The 19799-nt window shown below is 42.3% G+C and overlaps 1 protein-coding gene across 4 annotated transcripts in view; it reads left to right on the forward strand.

The window, feature by feature from the left end:
• Positions 1 to 19799, forward strand: part of TMEM154 (transmembrane protein 154) — a 57977-nt gene that overhangs the window by 6848 nt on the left and 31330 nt on the right. For all 4 annotated transcript variants that reach the window (XR_012498179.2, XR_016019069.1, XM_019722690.3 and 1 more), the window contains exons 2-6: positions 10910 to 11164; positions 11257 to 11295; positions 16633 to 16660; positions 17826 to 17911; positions 19728 to 19785. Coding sequence is in view for 2 of the 4 variants with exons in the window: in XM_019722690.3 (XP_019578249.3) it covers positions 10910 to 11164; positions 11257 to 11295; positions 16633 to 16660; positions 17826 to 17911; positions 19728 to 19785 (466 nt within the window). In the remaining 2 variants the exon portion in view is untranslated. The remainder of the gene's footprint in view (positions 1 to 10909; positions 11165 to 11256; positions 11296 to 16632; positions 16661 to 17825; positions 17912 to 19727; positions 19786 to 19799) is intronic.

Raw genomic sequence — 19799 nt, forward strand, 5'->3', positions numbered from 1 at the left:
AAACAATGATTAAGTAGAATAAAACCAGGGATCCACGAGTGGATCAACTTTAGAGAATCTATTAATGTAATTCATCCCATTAAAAACTAAATGAGAAAAAATCAGAGGCTTATGTTAATCAATGCAGAAAAGAGGTTACCAAGAGAGTGAGAATAGCACAACATCAGTTGCTCAAGCGCAATACTAAAATTCTGAGTTCTCGAGGCAGTTTTTGTCCAGGATGGAAGGGCAGGATTGATTCTCTTTTAAGGTAAAAGAGCCAGCTTTGGAGACCTGTTAAAGGGAATTGCCGACCCTAGAAAAGCTCACCCACCATTTTGCTCCCCTCAGATACCTCAGGCACTTGCTTCCTTCTTGAGCTTCCTGTAAGAAACCTTCAAGCAGTAAACACATTCTTGCTCTCAGCTCTACCATAGGGCAACGATGGGGAACTTTCGGTTACATTAGCCACTGAGACAGTATCCCACGTCGCCTCTCCCTACTTCCTATACTCTTGTTGATGACAAACATACATCTACCACTTATCTGTTGGTTGGTCTCTGTCTTGCTGAGTTGGTGCTGATCTGAGCAAGGGGTACCATGCCGATAGGGAGGACTACGTGACCTGCACAAGAGCCCGCCCGCTTTATCCAATGCGCAGTGTGTCCCGATCCTACTCAGAGGGAGGCTGACGTAGCAGGCCAAGGAGAGGGCAGGCCTTGGTGAGGAACGTGTGTTTTCAAGTTACTCTTTTAAATTGTAATTTTGAAGTTGGCTATTCAAAAGAGAGAGAAATATAATAGAAATAGAAAAGTATTCAGGTTAGTAGCGATAACTTAATTTAATAATAATCTTTTTTTTTTCCATTTTAAAGCAATTTTGTGTCTATTATTCCAATGATGTTAGGAAGAAGTTTTAAAGGTTAAAGTAGACATATATATATATATATATATATATATATCTTGTCCCATAAAAATGCATTCCTTTAAACTTCCATGTACTATGGGCAGAATAAGATTCCAGTGTACGAATAGATAGTCGGATAGTGAAAAATTCAGCTTCCCCTCGTGATTAACTGCCAAATCAGAGACAGCCTTAGGGTCTGGGAAAGTGTGATTAGATATGAGCAATCTTTCTCTAAAAAAGACGTCAAAATAAAACACAAACAAACATCAGAGCATCCTGGGCCCCCACTGTGGGGCGTGTTTTAATCTGATAGTAAATTGCATTTGCAGGTGTGCATGTCTTGAGGCAATGAGGTAAAAGTAAAAATACAGCCTGGCTTCATAAGTAAATTCCCCGATCAGATGCCTGCAAGAAAGTGTTTCACCAGATGACCCTTCTCAAAATAAGCGAAGAAACATTTTTAAACATCCTTTCGATGTAAGACCCCATCACCATCTGATAGCTGAAATGAAAGGGTATACAAAATACAGGCCCTGCTTTACCTAAACTCCACTTCAATACGTAACATCTGCCGTTAACCATGTTTTTGCCTTACATCTGTTTCATCCGCTATTTATTCTGGCCCTGTCTTCTTCAAGCGAATATGTCAGGGAAAACATATTAAGTGAACATTTTCACTTAGTAAAAACGGTCAAATCTGTAGTACAACAGAGCTTATGACAAAAACATTTTCTCCACATTCCTCATCCTGCCCCCAAGGAGAATTAAGTCACTTGGGCTTTATACGTGGACACCATGGGAAACACCCTGTCAAAAAACAAATAAATACAAACAAGAAAACTGGAAACATGAAGTTTCATCATTAGGGATTCGTAACTTTAGGTCAAACAAGTCCTCTTATTCCCCAGGATTTTTAAAAAATTCAGGTAGCTTTTTGAGAGAAAACCATCTTAGATTCCCATTTCTCTGTGACTAAGATTACCGGAGTGTGCGTTTTTAGAAGGGGGTTGATAGCGGGAGGAGGTTGTCAGACGCTTGATAAAAAGGTGCGAGGTGTAACATCTTACCTCAGACTGATCTGGCCTGTTTTACATTTCCTAAACAATTCCTTAGGAAAGGCCACGACACAGCAGACAGGGTTCCTGGTGCTAGGGATAGATATAATTTGAAACAGTGGAGGCAACAGACAATGAGCAAGTACAAGGATGAGGATTTCAGATCATAAGCAAGAGGTTAGTACTGTTCGGAAACCCAGTAAACTAGAGAAAGGGCAGAGCACTTCAGAACTGCTTCTGTGTCACAGTGGCCCAACACCAAGGAGCGGCCTCCATTTACTTGGTGTTCGCTCTCTGTGCATCAAACACCATCATCCTCCCACAGCCAGCCTGGGACCTGATGAGTCTGGGAAGGTATATTGTTCCCAGTTTGTCCCAGTTTTGTCCCTGGACACATCACAGTCAGATTCCACAGATGCTGAGAACTGACTTTTTTTTTTTTTTTTTTTAAGATAGCAGAGCTGAAGAGATAGACTATTTGATAGGTGCATACACCTACTAATTTTGCTCCCAAAGGCTTCTTTCTGTGTAGGCTTCTCCACTCATTTTTGAAGGTAATAAGGACTGTCTTCATGAATAACAGCAAATTAAAATAAAGTCAGTTGAGTTATGATTTAACTCAGTAATTCTCAACCCAGCATACATACTAACTGAAATCATTTGCAGAGCTTTTAAAATATGCTGTTGCCCAGGCTACAGCCTCAGATATCCTCAAGTAAATTGATTTGGGCGGAGCTTAAAAAATCACGTGACGTTGGTGCACAGTAAATGCTGAGAGCAACAACGGGTGACTAATAATGAAATGCAACTGCATGAGATTGTTCGGGCAATTTAAACCCGTGCTTCCCAAAGTATGGCTCCCAGATCATCAGCAGCAATATTTTGTTAGAAATGAATATTCTTGGGCCACATCCAGACCTAGTAAATCAGAAACTCTGGGAGCAGTGCCCAGCAATCTGTGTTGAAGAAGCCCTGCAGGTGGTGGTGATGCACGCTAAGGTTTAAGGACCACTGGTTTCAGCTTCCAAGCTGTTCTGTCGGCAGTGACCTTCACTGGAGAGCTGGCTTTTAAACTCCAGCACGTCCCTGTCTTATCCAGACTTACTTGGGAAAGCATGACTGTTCCAGTTCTCTCTCAATCCATCCCGGCCAGAGTCTCACAGGTTTTCCAGGCTTCAGTGATGATTTTTATGCTATTGCATTCTGGTGACAGAGTTGGCAGCTGCTAGGCAAGCCATTGGCATCTAACTCCCTGACCTCTGACTCTTCTCCAGTTCACCAAAGAGAAGCATAGAGAACCAGAGGGGAGAGTGCCTTGGGGTGTCCCAAGGGAAGGCCAGGGTGGGTAGGGTCTACAGTAGTGGTTGGCAACTTTGTCTACAGACTGGAGTCACCTGGAGAGCTGTACAAATACTAAGGTCTGGGTTCACCCCCCAGATATTTTGATCTAATGGTTTGGGGTGTAGTCTGGGCATCGGGAATGTTAAAAGGTCCCCAGGTCATTGTAATGTGCAGCCAAGGGTGAGAACCACTAGAGGACATCTTGCTTTGGTTTATGTCACCCTTCTGATACTCTGGCTCTTTGCTGTACATAGAAGTGGCAGGAGGGTAGGAAAAGTAGGCCGATTTCTTCAGTTTGGTTTCTTGAGTGTCCCGAGCATCTTGAGCGTCATATACTCCGGGAGTTACTCCACAGAGCAGGACAGAGTTCGAACACCTGACACCTGACTTGTATTTTCTTTCATTTCGCTATCTGAATTATAAAACCATTTACGTAATCTGTGTATGGAGACTGCATAAATGAAAGAATGGCACATCTGATTGATATCCTGAGTGTAATAACAGCCTCTCATCATTGTTTTATTTTACACTGTAATATCAGTGTAGCAATGTTTCACTTTTTTTAACTTTAAAAACTAGAGCGTCATTGCACATTTGTTCTGTTTTCAAAAGAGCAAAAGGAGAAGCTAGCTAGTTTGCTTCACCAAAAAGCAGAGTCACTTCCATGTAGTGACGATGCTTAGAGCGGTGATAAAGATGACAGCAAGCCCACTCTGCTGACGGAGCTGCCAGGATCTCTTCATGCCTTTCCCCCATTTTCCCACTTACAAGGATTCCCTCAGGGTCCTTGCCAGATGTGTGAAATATGAGTCCCAGATGTATTTGCATGGTTATTGTCAATAATCATTTGTAAGTGATTCTGTACACGGTGTGACTTATTATCTGCTCCTTTTAGGATTTTAGGGCTAAAAGTGAAGTATTGCAGCTTAGTTTCATCATTCACATGACCACTCCCATTATGTCTTAATAATGTTCCATTATCTGAGGAGAGAAAGAGAAATGGTGGGAGGGAGGATTCCTGGAAGAGTTGCACTGGGGTCACTTGAGATCACCGTGAGTGGACCACTCGAAAGGAAGAGAGAGCTTGGGTGAGCCGGTGGCCTCGCACCCTCACAGCCGGTGGTTCCACAGGCAGGTCACACAGGATACACAGCCTCACCGGGCCGACCTTCACACAGCCCTTTTGCTTTTTAACATTTTGTCCTTGTTCTTTCTTCTCTTTTCTTCTGTGCTTTGCTTGCGGATGCCTCTCTCTTCACTCTCACATGTAATCCTCTCCATCTTTATCTTCTGCAGCCTCTTCTGTTGTTACCCACAGCCTCCACCCCTTTTACCCAGAAATATGTCCACATTCAGATAAGAAGATACAATAATAAGATGAAGAAGTTACATCAGGCAGATTAGTCTCCTGGAAGAGCAAAGAAGCAGATAACTCTAGAGATGGGGGAAAGAGAATGGGTGGAGGACAGAGGAAATAGCAAATGCACGTGCCAACACCTGGCATATGTATGGGACTTTGTGGGTTGTACAGCATTTGCACAATTGTGATTTCCTTGGCTCTTCATTCAAATACCTCGGGATAGGCAGAGCAGCAGGCCTCCTTTCTTGGCCTTTAGGAAAGGAAGGGCTGGAGGGGGTGAGGGGCTCTTCCCAGACCCCACGGCTAGAGAGGGCAGCACCAGTCTTCAAACCCCACTCTTTCTGAATCCAAATCCTTCTCTCCATGGTGCCATGGAGAGGCTCATGAAGTCCTCATGTGACATCAGAATTGCTCTGTATGCTCTGCAGGGTGCATACTCCAACTCATTTCCTAAGAGAGTTCTGGGTTCCTCCCTGGTGGTGCTGGGCTCCGAAGGTTGTAAATGTCACGTTTACCTAAGAAGCATAGGATGGCTCTTATAGGAAATCACCATTGACTGTTATGGGCCGTAGCAAGTGTTTCTCTGGCCCACCTGGTATCTGAGACCGCACAGTGTTAGGGGGTCCCATGTCCATTGGGTTAAGAGTTACTGTTAGCACACAGGCCATGAGAGGAACCTGTAATGCTTCAAGAGAAGTCCCCCAGCTGCCCTCTGCCGGCTCCACTCCCATCGCTGCTCTTGTGACTCGGCCTCCTCTGTAGTTTCTACCTTGCTTTTATCTACCTCTGGTTTCCTCCTAACTCTCACCTTGGTGCCTTGGTGACTCACTCCTGGTTACTGATTTGATTCTATGGTCTACCTCAGTTTTCCAGCTCCTCTTTGGGTGACATTTGATGTTCCTGGCACAAACTGTTGAGGCTGAATCCCAATGTTTTCAACCTTCCCAGCATAGACTCCCTGCATACCCGGCCCTTCTCTGACGTTCTCTCCACCATTTCTCATTATGTGAGGACTGGGCAGGACTTGTCTTGGAGACGCTGTGAGGGCAGACCACCAATAGCAGCTCGGTGCTATCCTCTCTTCCCACTGCACCCAGCACCTTTGGCCCTGCTCCCCCAACTCTCGAGATATACTGCAGACTATGCTTGTACGTGTGCACACTGAGGGACGTACAGGGTGTTTGTTGCAGCAGTGTTGGAAATAACAAAAGATGGCCTAAATCTGCATCAATAAGAATAGGAATTCCTTCCAAATAATGGGAGGGAAAGACAACTGTCTGTATGCAGACAGGGACTTCGAGTCAAATTTTAAGTGAAAAAAGCAAGAGGCAGAACAATAGTTAAGTTTTGCTACCATTTGTGTTAATAAAAGAAAACAGGAAATGATACTTATATTAATACTTGTATATTCACAGAGTTTCTCTGGAAGGCAGCAGAAACCTCTGGGGAGGGTAACCAAGTAACGGGGGGAAAGCGTGGTAGTGAAACTTCCTTTCCGAGCTCTCATACCTATTCAAAAAGACTAATGAAAAACAAGATCAAGGCTTTCGCATCAACGTGGAGATGTGGAAATAGATGGAACCTGGGAGAGCACTGCTTGTTGTACAAATTAGAACATTAAGCCATGAAGGGGTAAATAATTTGTCCAAATTCCCACAATTAATAAGTGACAGAGCTATGACTCTGTCCTTTGGCAGCTATGCTTGAGGGAGTGCAGCTTCAAAACCCTACTCAGTGGAACTTATAACATAAATGATAGGGTTACACCCCAGGGTGAGACATTCGAGACTCAGTTTCTTCATCTGTAAAATGTAAACAAGTTGTGCAGATTAAATTAGGTGGTATGTGTTTATCCCAGTACCTGGCACATACTAAGCATTCGATAAATGCCAGTCACTGTTGTTTATTATTTTGAGGCTTTGCTGGACTCAGTTGGGGCAGGGAATGCTGTGAGGAAGGTTGCCATAGGCGTATCTGGCAATGAAGGCTTGCAGAGTAAAGAAAAATGAAGCAGAGAGAAAGAGACAGACAGCGCACTTGATTCTCATTTATTTAAATCATCACAAGAGAATCTCATTGATGTTTCACGTGGCAAACGTATGTTAGGGTGTGTGTGAGGGGGATATTGTGGAGAGAATTTCCCGCCCCTTTTACTCCGGAAGGCTACTAAGGGCCACCTGCGACCAGCATTGTCTCTCAGGCTGAAAAATAAATGTACACAAGCCAGGACCATCTGGGGCACTTCTTTCCATTTCTCTTTCATTCCTGATTGCCAAAAAGCCCTCATTATTCTTGCTGGCATATTTCCTTTCCTATTTTCTTTTCTTCTGGGGCCACAGGTCAAGTGGTGACTCAGAGTACTGAGTGTCCTATTGGGAAGCTGTTCGACTCCTTGGAGAGGCACTGAAAGGATCCTGCGTCCTGGGCAGAGTTGCTCACAGCGCTTCTGGGCTGCGATGCAAGAGCCTGGGCCAAGCTGAGGTTTCAGAGGACTGTTCCCCTCCCTTCCCCTTTGGGCCGAAAAGCTACCTCTTTATAGGCGGAGGGGTAAGAATAAGAGGTTCCCTCTCCTGTTCACCGCCTCATGATTTGTAATTCGGTTCCAGCCAGGTTCTGCCATCAGCCCTCTGAGGTTCAAACCCTCACTCCTCCACCATAGCTCTGGGATCATGGGCCAGTTGTGTAACTTCTTTGTCCCAGTTTCTCTCTGAAAAAATGGTTAGGACGAAATGAGTTAATTTGAGTAGAAGACAGAGAGCACAGGACTTGGCTTTTAGCAAATGTTTTATAAAGGTTAGCCTGAAATGGTACCAGCAGCTACAGCACTAGAAGTAAGCAAAAGAAAGAAAAGGGAGGTCTGGGCATTTGAGGAAAGTCCATAAGCACTGACCTCGAGGAAAAGGGTCACTACCACCCGCTGCACTTGTGTATGTGCCTCCCCTCACCCCTTCCTATGTCCAGTCTTCATGGGCCTGGGTTTTCAGTAAAGAATGCCGTATGGGGCCAGCAGTTCTGCAGGCAGGGTGGCTTTAATGAGGATTTGGTTCTTATGGACAAATATCTTTTCCCGAACCAGGGTGCTACGTGATATATCAAAGCTTTTAACATAGGAGCGAATGCATAATTGACTTACCATATTTCAAAGACATAAATATAGGACAAAGTCACTTAACCCAGAAGGCAGAGGTCAATAAATGGTAGATTTTTTTTTTTCATCTTACCTTTGGTATACACCTGTGAGGAATACCAGTTAGTTATGCTCTGCAGGCTGTAATTGATTTTGATTATTTTGGGTGGCATTTTCCAATGTGATTATCAAGTGGATGCCCTGGTCTGGGGGAAAACTAAAATGATTATACGCATGTAACCAAAGTAATCAGACTGTGATCAAACTAACATTTTTATAAATCAAATCAGATGACTCCATTGTCATATAGTCATGCATATACCCTGTTTCTCTGAAAATAAGACCGAGCTGTACAATCAGCTCTAATGCGTCTTTTGGAGCAAAAATTAATATGAGACCCGGTATAGTATAGTATAGTATAGTATAGTATAGTATAGTATAGTATAGTATAGTATAGTATATTAAGACCTGGTCTTATAGCAAAATAAAACTGAGTCTTATATTAATTTTTTCTCCAAAAGATGCATTAGAGCTGATTGTCTGGCTAGGTCTTATTTTCGGGGAAACACAGTAGATGAGGTATTGAATTGGCTCTGCCGTGGCCAGTTTGGCCATTGTATGGAGTGGTGACCTAACCTGTAGTAACAGGTTCAAAGCAGCTGACTTCTCTGTTTACATAGCACCTTTCACCTTAAAAAGAACTTTCACATAAATAATCTCATTTGATAAGTTTTCTACAGCCTAAATGCATATGCTGCTTTTCTCAGTGGGCCCCACCTGAACGCTAGACAACAGTATACCATGATAGGATGAAACCCTTCAGCCTACCTTACCAGGATCACTAAATAGACTAGTGAGGAAAGAGTTTTCAAATAATAGTCCTTTCCTGTCCTGTGATGAGCCGCAGGATGGTTTCCCAATACAATCTGAAGTTCAAACAGAATAAACTTTATTATAGCTTATAAATAAAGCTCTAAAGATGCGTTTTACTAAATAAATTTAAATATCAGTGCAGTTTCCTTAGTCTCTAAATTCCCCTTGAGAATTTCACTTTACAAATGAAATACACAATACATGTTTTTTCAACTTTTTAAAAATTATTTTAAGTGTGTTTTTCCAGGACCCATCAGCTCCAAGTCAAGTAGTTGTCTCAATCTCGTTGTGGAGGGCGCAGCTCACAGTGGCCCATGTGGGGATCGAACTGGCAACTTTGTTAAGAGCACCGCACTCTAACCAACTGAGCTAACCGGCCGCCCCCGGCAATACATTTTTATTTAGAGTCCAGGAGGATTTCTGTCAGATTATCTCAGAGGCAGTTCTCTACAGAACATGAGACCTGACACTGAAATCTAGGCAGTCACCCCAATTTCAAAGAGTGCTTGTCCATCGATAAGTAACCTTTTGTTAAAACTTAGGGCACAGTGCATTCCTTTGTACCTAAAAGTGTTATGTGGCACGTACTTACCTTTCAGCAAATGTGAACTTAGATTTATTCAGAAATGTTATTAAAATGTCATGGTACCCTATAGAAGATGTCCTGGAATATCACACAGGACAGGGCAAAGTTTCTCAATGCCTTTGCTTAAACATGTCTAAACTGTCTGGTCAAGGCTAAACCCCTGCATCTGTGGGAGTTTCATCTTGGGGCTCTGACTCTATGTTCAGTATACTCACAGCTTGAGCTCCATTTTTTTTTTCTTTCTTCCCTCCCTTCTTCCCTCCCTCCCTCTCTCCCTTCCTTCCTTCCTTCTTTCTTTTTTAAAATATTTTTTTATTTTTCAATTACAGTTGACATACAATATTATATTAGTCTCAGGTGTACAACATAGTGATTAGACATTTATATAGCTTACAAAGTGATCACCCCGATAAATCTAGTACCTATCTGACACCACACATAATTATTACAATATTATTGACTATATTCCCTATGCTATACTTTATATCCTCATGACTATTTTGTAACTACCCATTTGTACTTCTTAATCTTTTCTCTTTTTTCACCCATCTCCCCAACCCCGCTCCCATCGGGCAACCATCAAAACATTCTCTACATCTATGGGTTTGTTTCTGTTTTGTTTGTTCCTTTATTTTGTTCTTTAGATTCCATATATAAGTGAAATCATATGGCATTTGTCTTTCTCTGTCTGACTTACTCCACTCAGCACAACACCCTCCAGGTCCTTCCATATTTTTGCAGATGGCAAGATTTCATTCTTTTTTATGACTAAGTAATATTCCATGATATATACATACCACCTCTTCTTTATCCATTCATCCATTTACGGACACCCAGGTTGCCTCCTTATCTTGGTGATTGTAAATAATACTGCAATGAACATATGGATGCACATGTCCCTTCAAAGTAGTGTTTTGGGTTTCTTTGGAGAAATAACCGGGAGAGGGATTAGAGGGTCCTTTTTTTGTCTCTAGTTATAGCCCTTATTTTAAAGCCTACTTTGACTGGTATAAGTATTGATACCCCAGCTTTTTATTTTTGTTTCCATTGTCAATAAATATCTTTTTTCATCCGTTTGTTTTCTGTCTGTGTGTGTCTTTCAATCTGAGGTGAGTCTCTTGTAGGCAGCATATGTAAGGGTCTTGTTTTCTTATCCATTCAGCCTCCCTATCTTTTGATTGGAGTATTTAATCCATCTACACTTAAAATAATTGTTGATAGATATGTAGTTATTGCCATTTTATTATTCATATTTTTAATCCTTTTTTTCCCTACTTTTTCTTGAAGAAATCCCTTTAACATTTTTTGTAATAGTGGTTTGGTGGTGATGAACTCCTTTAGCTTTTTCTTGCCTGGTAAGCTTGTTCTCTGTCCTTCAATTCTAAATGATAGCTTTCCTGGGTAGAGTAGCCTTGTTTGTAGGTCCTTGCTTTTCATTTACTTTGAATATTTTATGTCAACCCCTCTGGCCTGAAAATTTTCTGTTGAAAAATCAGCTGACAGTCTTATGAGAAGCTCCATTTATGTTAAATCAATACTCTGTGCCACAGTGAACTGGAAGACCAAATACAGTGGATAAAGTTTATCACTGGATACATGTAGAAGAGGTTTCAAAATAATTGAAAGCATAACACACTAGCTTTGTCTCCATGGCAATCTCAATTTTGTGTGTGTTCCCACAGATGATTCTGAAACAGAAGAATCAGCAGATCTACCCCAGGAAGTGGGAAGTATAGATGAAGATACTATTACAAGTACAATTGCTGCACCGATCACAGAAACATTAATTGAAAATACGAATACTACCCTCTTTGAGGAAGAGGATAAGCAGCTGGAGTTTATATTAATGGTATTGATCCCGTTGATTTTATTGTTCCTCCTACTCTTATCAGTGGTACTCCTTGTAATAAACTATAAAAGAAAAAAAACTAAACAAGGTAAATATTTTGCATGTTCCCAATTCCAGACAATTGCTTCATGTGTTAATGAACAATCAATAAAACAAAATACTTTTTTTGCTTCTACACAGTGCCTTTTAGCCGAGGATCTCAGAGTGCTTTACAGACATGTGAGTATCATCCTAACACCGTCCTGGAGGTGGGGATGGGGTAAAAGAAGGAACTGAGAGGTTTTAAAGTTAAGCAAAGGACTCCATAAAATAGTAAGTCAGAAATCACATATTTCAATGAAGTCTTCCAGAGTTTAAAAATGCTATATTCCTTTCTTTTTAAGAAGAGAATGTTTCAGTCTAAATTTAAATTTAGGCTGCCAGCTCTGTACCCGAACCAGATGAGGGCCCTGTATAATCTTTGCCAATAGGACAATGTAACATGTCCTCACTGTTGGAGGAAAGGGTAAGGCTGGTGAAGCAGTGGGGCAGACTGTTTAGGATGGGTTGGCTGGAGGCCTTGGGGTCGTTCCACAAGAAGTGGATTCTTCCATCTATCTTTCTGTCATTGATAGTGTTTTCTCCCCTATGCCACATCCCAATGTGATCTTGAAAAGGGCTGGTTGAAGCATTGTTTTTATTCCCATTAAAGCTATTCTAACTTTTATAAGAAAATTCCAAATTGGCTAAAGATTACTGTCGTCAATCCGAAACCCATCTCGTGGAAAATTCCCTAGGTCTGACATTGGCTTTGAGAGTATTCAGTTCCAATTCTAGGAGCATCAAGCACTAGATTTTATGGTAGTGCTAGGTCCCAAACAGACTTGGGTACTTTGGGCTTGTGCTGGTAAAAAGGACTCCAATTAGATTTTTAAGTTGAAGCCTTGAGTCATTCCAAAAGTCACTCAAGGGATGAGAATTTCTCTAATAAGGAAAATGTTCATATGTGCATACAAAACTCACTCTTATGTTCCTTAACCCCCTTAACAGGGCACCCCTGAGATCATGGCCTTGGCTTTGCTCAACGTCCTTGCACTAGGACAGCCTTAGAGCTCTCAGCAGGAACTGTAAATGGTCATTTTCCATTATGTCCTCAGGTACCGCAAATGGGAGCTGGGGAAGATGCACTGAAGTGCATTACCTTTCATGATAGCAGTTGAGCTATTAGATTCCAAGCATGTAGGAAGTACACATGTTTCTCCATTGCTTGAAATTGCAGGGTGACCTAAAAACAGTGGTCACTCGGGAGCTCCTTTGTAAGCTAAAGAAAAGGAAAAGGCAAACATAGCTACCTGGAGCCCAGTGATTTTTAAAGTAGGGAAAGTGAGAATTTCCTGCCCAAACCATTGCCCCACAGGTAGTATTACCTAATGGGGTCATGAGGTTGGGGAGAGTTTGGGGGCATCCAATCAAATGGTCATGCTCTCAGGCTCTAAATCCAGAAAGGGATTTTTTCATTGAACGTGATTGTGGGAATTTCAAAGTTCAAAAGCCATACACAAGTGAGAACCAGCCTCGCTCTCAGACATGACCCATCCATACGTCCTACACTGTAGCCATACTTGAAGTATTTGCTGTTCCCGGAGCATGCCTTGCACATTCATGACGCCTCCATGCCTGGTGGACGCTCTCTCTTCTATCAGGAGTTCCTTCTTGTCTGCTTGGTAAACTGCAACCCCACTCTTCCGTGCTCGGTTTGAAAGTTGTTATGAAGCCCCGAGTAATCACTCCTCAGGCAGAATTAATCATCACGTCTTCTGTGCTCTCATAGACTGTGCACGGTATTTACATTGGCAGACGTTGGTGAATTGCCTTTTTGTGGTCTCTCTTTCTTGCTAGGTTATATTCTCTTTAAGGTCCAAGAGAACCAAGAACTTGTCTTGTTTATCTTGTTTAACCGTGTTGGCATGGAGGTTGAGAGTACAGACTCTGGAACCATATTGCCTAGGTGGCTTTTGCATTTCCTAGTTCTGTGACCTCTCTGTCAGTTTCTTCATCTGTAAAATGGGCAAATTCAAAACCGACTCATAGAGTTGTGAGAATTAAATGGCTTCATGTATGAAAACTACTTAGAAAAAACAGTACCTCGTGTATTGTACGGTAGTAGTTTATTATTATCTCTTTTACCTAACATGTTGCCTAACCCAACACACAGGTTAGTTGCTTATAAATGTCTGTTGAATGAATGAGTTAATGAAACAGTATTAGAACCTTTTTTAAAGAGCACCTATTCTCGTGGATTAAAAACAAATTTGCATGTTGTCCTTAATATATATTGGCATATTCTGTTAATTTAAATATATCTAACTTTAAGAAACCACAACATAGAACACTAGGAATTTCAAAGCAATTGCTTATCACACAAGTTTTTGGTAAAGAGAGCTTTATTTGAGTATTTTCTTTTACTAGCCACTCCTGTAATATAGATACAGGTGGTTAAGTTTAACACTTGAATATATCTTCAGACAAACCGACTGCTAAAAGGTTAACAATTACTTTTCACTGAAGTCTACCCATTCATATTTAATATTATATTGCAAATCAATAAAAGGAGAACATTTAAATTAACAAAATTTGATTTAAACACATTTTTTTTCCTCCCAGGAAAAATAAAACTGTCATACTGGGTCAGCATTTTGCTTGGAAAATTCCCAAAGGACTGTTTTGTGGGAGGGCATGGATGATGTCCCCTCAGAGTTAGGAATAGACACGTTGTTTCTTTTCCCAAGTGAACAGAGGCTGCTATATTCTTCTACATCAGGAAATAGATTTTTTAATTTGACAAGTGGGGAGGACTTGGCCAACATTTTTAGGAAGAACACTTCATCCGATTGGAAATTACCTTTTTTCTTTGGGTCTGTCCTTTTCAAGTCCAGGAAAAGGGAAGGGCTGTGTAGTAACTTGTTCTATTGTCATTCTTCCTATACCTCCAGGCATTAAATTTGCAGTTGTTATTATTTAATGTTTATTAAGTGTCTTGATGTACTGTGTCTCTCTGAAAGAGCTGCAGGGGAAACAGCTGGCAGTAAGCCATCACTTTATAAACAGGCTGGGGCTTCATGACACCTGGCTCTGCTCAGTAAATCTCCAGAAAGAGACTCTCTTGCTTGCTCACTGTTCGGCATGGAAACAAGATAAACAAGCCAGCCTTCTGCTGGCCTCCTGCCCCCACCCCCATCCTTCCACCCCAGCAGTCCCACTGTAAAGTGCACGGAGTAGCTGGGAGCAGGGCATTGTCAGGCTAAGTGGGTATAATGTAGGAACGGAAAGAGGAGGACAAAGTGGGGAGGAGGATGTGAAATGGAAAGACTGTGGGAGGGAAAATGGAAGCAAGTGCGGGTGGGGGGCTGTGTTGAGAGCTGCATTTGCCTCCTAGTTGCAGAGGAGTAGGTGGCTATTAATAAAGAGATATAGGCCAGGTGGAGTGGAGCGGGCAGCGCCTGATTGCTGAGGACGGGTAATTGGTCTCCCTCCTGGTTTAATGCTCTGTTCTGGCGCGCTCTCCCAGATGTTTTTTCTGTTGCCATGGCGGCTGGGGCAGGGGTAATGGTCCTGGAGCAGGGGAGATGAGGCCACAGAAGGCTTTTTGCTCTGTTTGAATACTGATTACAGGAGCTTCACATTTGGTGCATCTGGACCACTTTTGTAATGGGGTTTTAAACTTTCCATCATCTGCATGCAGGGGTAGCTTCTGCTGACTGTGAAGCCTGCAGGCGCTCAGATTATAAAGATAAATCCATGCCCTGAACAGTGGGGCTGCGGGGCCACATGCTCCCAGAGAAAATAGTGGAGAAGAAGATGTGGAGTGTGTGTGTGTGTGTGTGTGTGTGTGTGTGTGTGTGTGTGTAGGTGGGGGGGTGGGGGAAGGTGGTGTCATTAAGCAGGAAAGAGGGAGAGGGAGGAAGAGGGAGTGACAAAACGGATTTTTATGGGTCACCTGTAAGGGAAGTTCAATTGTGTAGGGGCTTAAGGAAATAGCATGTAAATTTTAGATGAAAAAGTGTGTCTATATGGCACATACTCCCCTTTCCCCAAAGTTTCTGAGGAGTCAGGCATCTTCAGGAAGCTTCGGATTCCTATGGGGGTGGGCAGGAAGACATAACTTACAGCCTCTCGAAGGTAAGCAGTGATGATGGCATGAAACTTCCATCTGTGCCCAGCTTTCCTGGATTAGCAATGCCATTCAAGCTTGCCAACCCACAGGCAATTACAGTGGCTTCCAGCGGCTGCCAGGAGCTCATTTCCAGGTGCCTGCTGGTTAGGTTCCCTCGCTGGGGACCAGCAGGCCGGAGAAAAGGAGGCCTCTGATTGCCAAGGTTCAGAAACATCAAGCTGTTTAGTGGACCTCTACAAAGTGGTTTGTTTCTTCATGGTTTTCACGTCATAAACGGTGCCGCGGGCCTATGCCACGCACTTGCTTGCCATCATTGCCTCAGTTCTCTGGGTGCATTGAGCCCCCTGCCAAACAAAACAGAGGTTGAGCTGGGGCATGGGGCTCTAATTCTTGCCACATGTTCATTTAGAGTCTGAGCTGCCGTAGAGCCATTTTGCAAACTGTTACCTGACTCTCTTCTTAACCAACGGGAGCAATAAGTAGGCGTGTTGGATGTTTTGCTGTTATGATGCTAACACTGAGTCCAAAATACTGGCAATGACTTCAACCCCAGTGCCAGACAATCCAGATTAAGATTTATTTATTTATTCTGTAAATATTTACTGTGTGTTTACCAGGCACTGTACTAGATAGATGGGAGGTAAGAGGTGCCAGGACAAACAGGACAGACATGATCCTTTGCCCTTTTGCAGCTATGGTCTACTGGGAGAAACAGAGGAAAAAGAATTAAGCAGATGAATTGGTTAATGACAAATTGTGGTAAATGCTCTGAAGGAAGCAAGCAAGTTGTGGAGCTGGAGAACAATAGGAAAGAAGGTCCCCACTTCAGATAGAGGAGGTGGGGGAGCCCTCCCTGAGAAAAGAGTGTAAGCTGAAAAGAGAGCACGTGAGGGATCCAGCCATGCAAAGAGTAGGTGCAAGGAGAGTTCCAGGGGCAGCCCTGGATGGAGTATCCCGCGTCCTACTCTGGGACAAAGAGACAGTCACAGTGTTTGGCTTGGTGTGTCAGAAGGAGACAAAACAGCAATGCTTTGAACTGGGACATTCTGGGGCAGGGGCCAAGGAGCGAGTCCTCTTGTAGGACCCTTTTTCTCCTCCCCTTACCACTGCTCTTCTCTTTGTGTGGAGAAAACAAACAACGAGGGATGAACATCTCATCTGAAATGAATGCTCTCAGAGCACCATCGTGTCTAAAATGAAACAGCCATACATGGATTGGGACCTCATTTCAATATGGCAATCAGTGCTTGCTGGACCTAGAGGTTAATTATTGCTCCTTTAAACAAGCCATTTACTTAAAGCCATTTTGTTCTCTTTGTAGAACAGATTTCAGCTGTTGTCGAAGTGAAAAATTGTTACGGACAAACAAAGCTAACATGACCTTTATGTTCATTCTCTTTCAGATGAACTGGGAAGCGACAACTTGAAAGTGTAAGTCTTCTCTGCACACTCCAATCGAGCTCAGTGTGGAACAGGACCTTTGGGAAAAAAGCAGATTAGAGGGCCATCTGCCTTTTTAAACGTTTTTGTTCTGATATCCCTTGTGGGGGACTTCTTGCTTCCTTGGCCCCAGGACACAGCCCCTAGAGGCCTGCAGAAGGAGAACCCAGTCCCCAAATCTCATTCCAGGGATGTGTGGGATGAGGACAGGGTCCTCTGTTTAGAAAAGAATCTTTTTCTGACTGCTACCAATTTCAAATGCATAGTAGTTAAATATTCTGTCCCTGGGTGTCTTTCAAGGACATCAGTACATTTATTTGGGTTAAAAATTTTATCACCAGAGAAGACTCTTTCGCTGCTAGTAAGAGAGGGGAGCCCTGGTAGAAGAGGAATGGAGGAGAAAGAAAGGGAGTTTGGGGTGAGGGGGCAGAAAGGACGGGAGGGAGAGAAATAGAAGATTCACCCCAGAAGAATGTTCTAGGGCAATGCACACCTCCTCCTGTTCCCCACTCCCCTGCAGCAGCCTTCCTCCTTACTTAGCTCACTTCCTCTACAGGGTGTAACACCTACTCACCTGGCCTGCCGTTTTAACCAGGGGCTTCTTTCCCCTAACTGTGCTAAGCCCTGGCAAGTGAATGGCAGTGGATTTCATTCAGAAGCAATGGCTCCATTTCTCCAAGACAGAAAAGCCTGGGAATTGAGTGCAGAGGTCATGCAAGTAGGCTGTTAGCTGTGGACTCTTGGCCTGGGGCAATGATCAAAAACCCCAAAGAAAGGGAAGTGAAATTAAGCAAGGCGACAATGCTAAATGTGGCAACTCCCTGGGGGAACCTCACGGGTGGAAGGCTTGCAGCCTTGACTTTGAACCTTCAAGGGGGCTGAACCTCCTGGGTTTCCTTTCAGGCCCCGTGCTGGGCTGGGTGCCCTTGCCCTCCATGTTTGCATCAGTGATTGATGACGAAGGTTTGTTTTAGTTGTAGCCTTTCTTCTTCCTAGAGTTTGGTTCACTTGAATAGGGCACACACTCCGTCGGCCCTGGTATGGAAGACACGGAATCACGTGCCTCATCCTCTCAGTTAACATTCCAGGCTCTCGCCACATGACGTGCAGCGCACCACTTCTTTTTCTTTCAACAAGATTTTTGCTCTCTTTCTAGCCCTATTTTTGAGGAAGACACACCCTCTGTCATGGAAATAGAAATGGAAGAGCTTGATAAATGGATGAACAGCATGAATAGAAATGGTATGTGGTAACCTTGTATTTTCTGTCCTCTCTAGTAAGAGACGGATGCACGAGCTTTATAAATATCCCATAATTCTTAGAGTGTGACAGTGTGAGCCCAATCCACATTAGAGCTGGTACATGCGGAATAATACAGTTGGGTCTGAGCATCCTTAAATACTCAGTTTGATTATTGCATTGTTGCCATTTGTTTTTATTTTTGTGCAAGTTTTTCCAATGGTCTTTGTCAAGAAGAAAATGGTCTTTTTTTTCAAGTAAGGAAATCTCTGAGTCCAAATTATCTGCAAAAAGCATCTGGCATTACCTTATATTTAGAGATCTATGATTTAAATCTTTATATGTTTATAAAACTTTACCAAATATAGTTCACAGAGATCGGTGCTCTCTAGTACAATAGATACTAGCCATATGTGGCTATTTAAATTAAAATGTAAAGAAATAAAAAGTTGAAAATTTTGTTCCTCAGTCAGTCTAGCTGTATTTTGAGTGCTCAGCAGCCACTGTGGCTAATAGGAACTATATTATATAGCACAAATCTAGAACATTTCCATTGCTGTAGAAATATCTGTTGGACAGCACTAATATAGATAGTAATATAAATATCCCCATAGAACTTAATTTCCAATTGATAACTGGCAGTAATTGTAGTATATGTTCTTAACTTTTCATTAAATCAATATTTGGACTTAAAAAAATTAGGATAACTGTTTTTTCTTTTTAAAATTCCTTTAAAAATCAATACATTATTTTAATGCTCAGATTAAGCTAATAAAATTCACTATTTATATTATCACATCCTTTGTATTTTTAACATTTATCTTTAAAAAAAATACCCTGGTGTCTGTCAGATGCAACAATCTACGATGGAGTTCTCAAATCCAAAAATTTGTTATTAGAATTATTGTACCAGAGGCTTATAAGATGAGTTTTCGAAAAGATTAGAGCCATGCATCTAACCTGTACCATTTCGAACAGTTTTTCATAGTCCAATATTGAGGGAAGAATGGCTCTGGGAAGCATTTGAGGGTAGGAGTGGGTCATTAAGACAATCTGTAAAGTAGGTTCATTTTGTTGTTTTTAGTTTGTAAAAGTAATATACATACACAGTAGAATTTGGAAATTTCGAAATAAAGTAGAAAGAAAAGCAATTCCACCACCCAAAGACAACCTCCCAATATTTTGGTGTATTTCCTTTCATTCCTAAGGCCATTTTAATACAAAATCATGATCCTATTACACTCCCTCAAACCATAAAGCTGGAAAAAGGCATTTCTGTTTGACAAGGAAAGCAGAGAGTTATTTTGATACACAGGTGACAGACCCAATAGTTATTTTTCCCCCTTAAAAATAGTAGTGGTGTAATAGGAGAGCATTCTGATGACCTTAAGAAGGTTAGTGGCTCCCTCCCTCTACCTGCTTCTTTTTGATCATGCACCCTGACGGAAGTCACACTCTGCAGTCATCAGGACCTCTGGTGAAGCCATTTTATTCCAGTGTCTAGCCTGAAACATGCAGATTCTAGCTTTTGGAGCCTCAGTGGGGTTCTTTGGGGACTGAAGAACCAAGCAGTGATGAATTGTGCCCTTTCCAACAGGGCCAGAAGCACATTGAAGCCTTGTATGGGTGCTATTAGTGCCTTTTCCATTTAAGAGCCTGGCCACCATTAATCTTTTAACCTCTGGAACGCCCTGGTGAGGCCATGTCTGCACAAATAACCGTACAGACCAGGGAAATGTGATGCTCAACTGTATGAGTTTTGTGGATAGAAAATAGGATTTCCGTGACTAACAATGAGTTTGCTTTTATTCTGTCCTAGCCGACAGTGAATGTTTACCTACTTTAAAAGAAGAAAAAGAATCAAACCACAACCCAAGGTACTTCTAATTTC

The sequence above is a fragment of the Rhinolophus sinicus genome, chromosome 15 (genome assembly GCF_057876585.1).
Source record: "Rhinolophus sinicus isolate RSI-liver-muscle chromosome 15, RSI-T2T, whole genome shotgun sequence".
NCBI classification, from domain to species: Eukaryota; Metazoa; Chordata; class Mammalia; order Chiroptera; family Rhinolophidae; genus Rhinolophus; species Rhinolophus sinicus.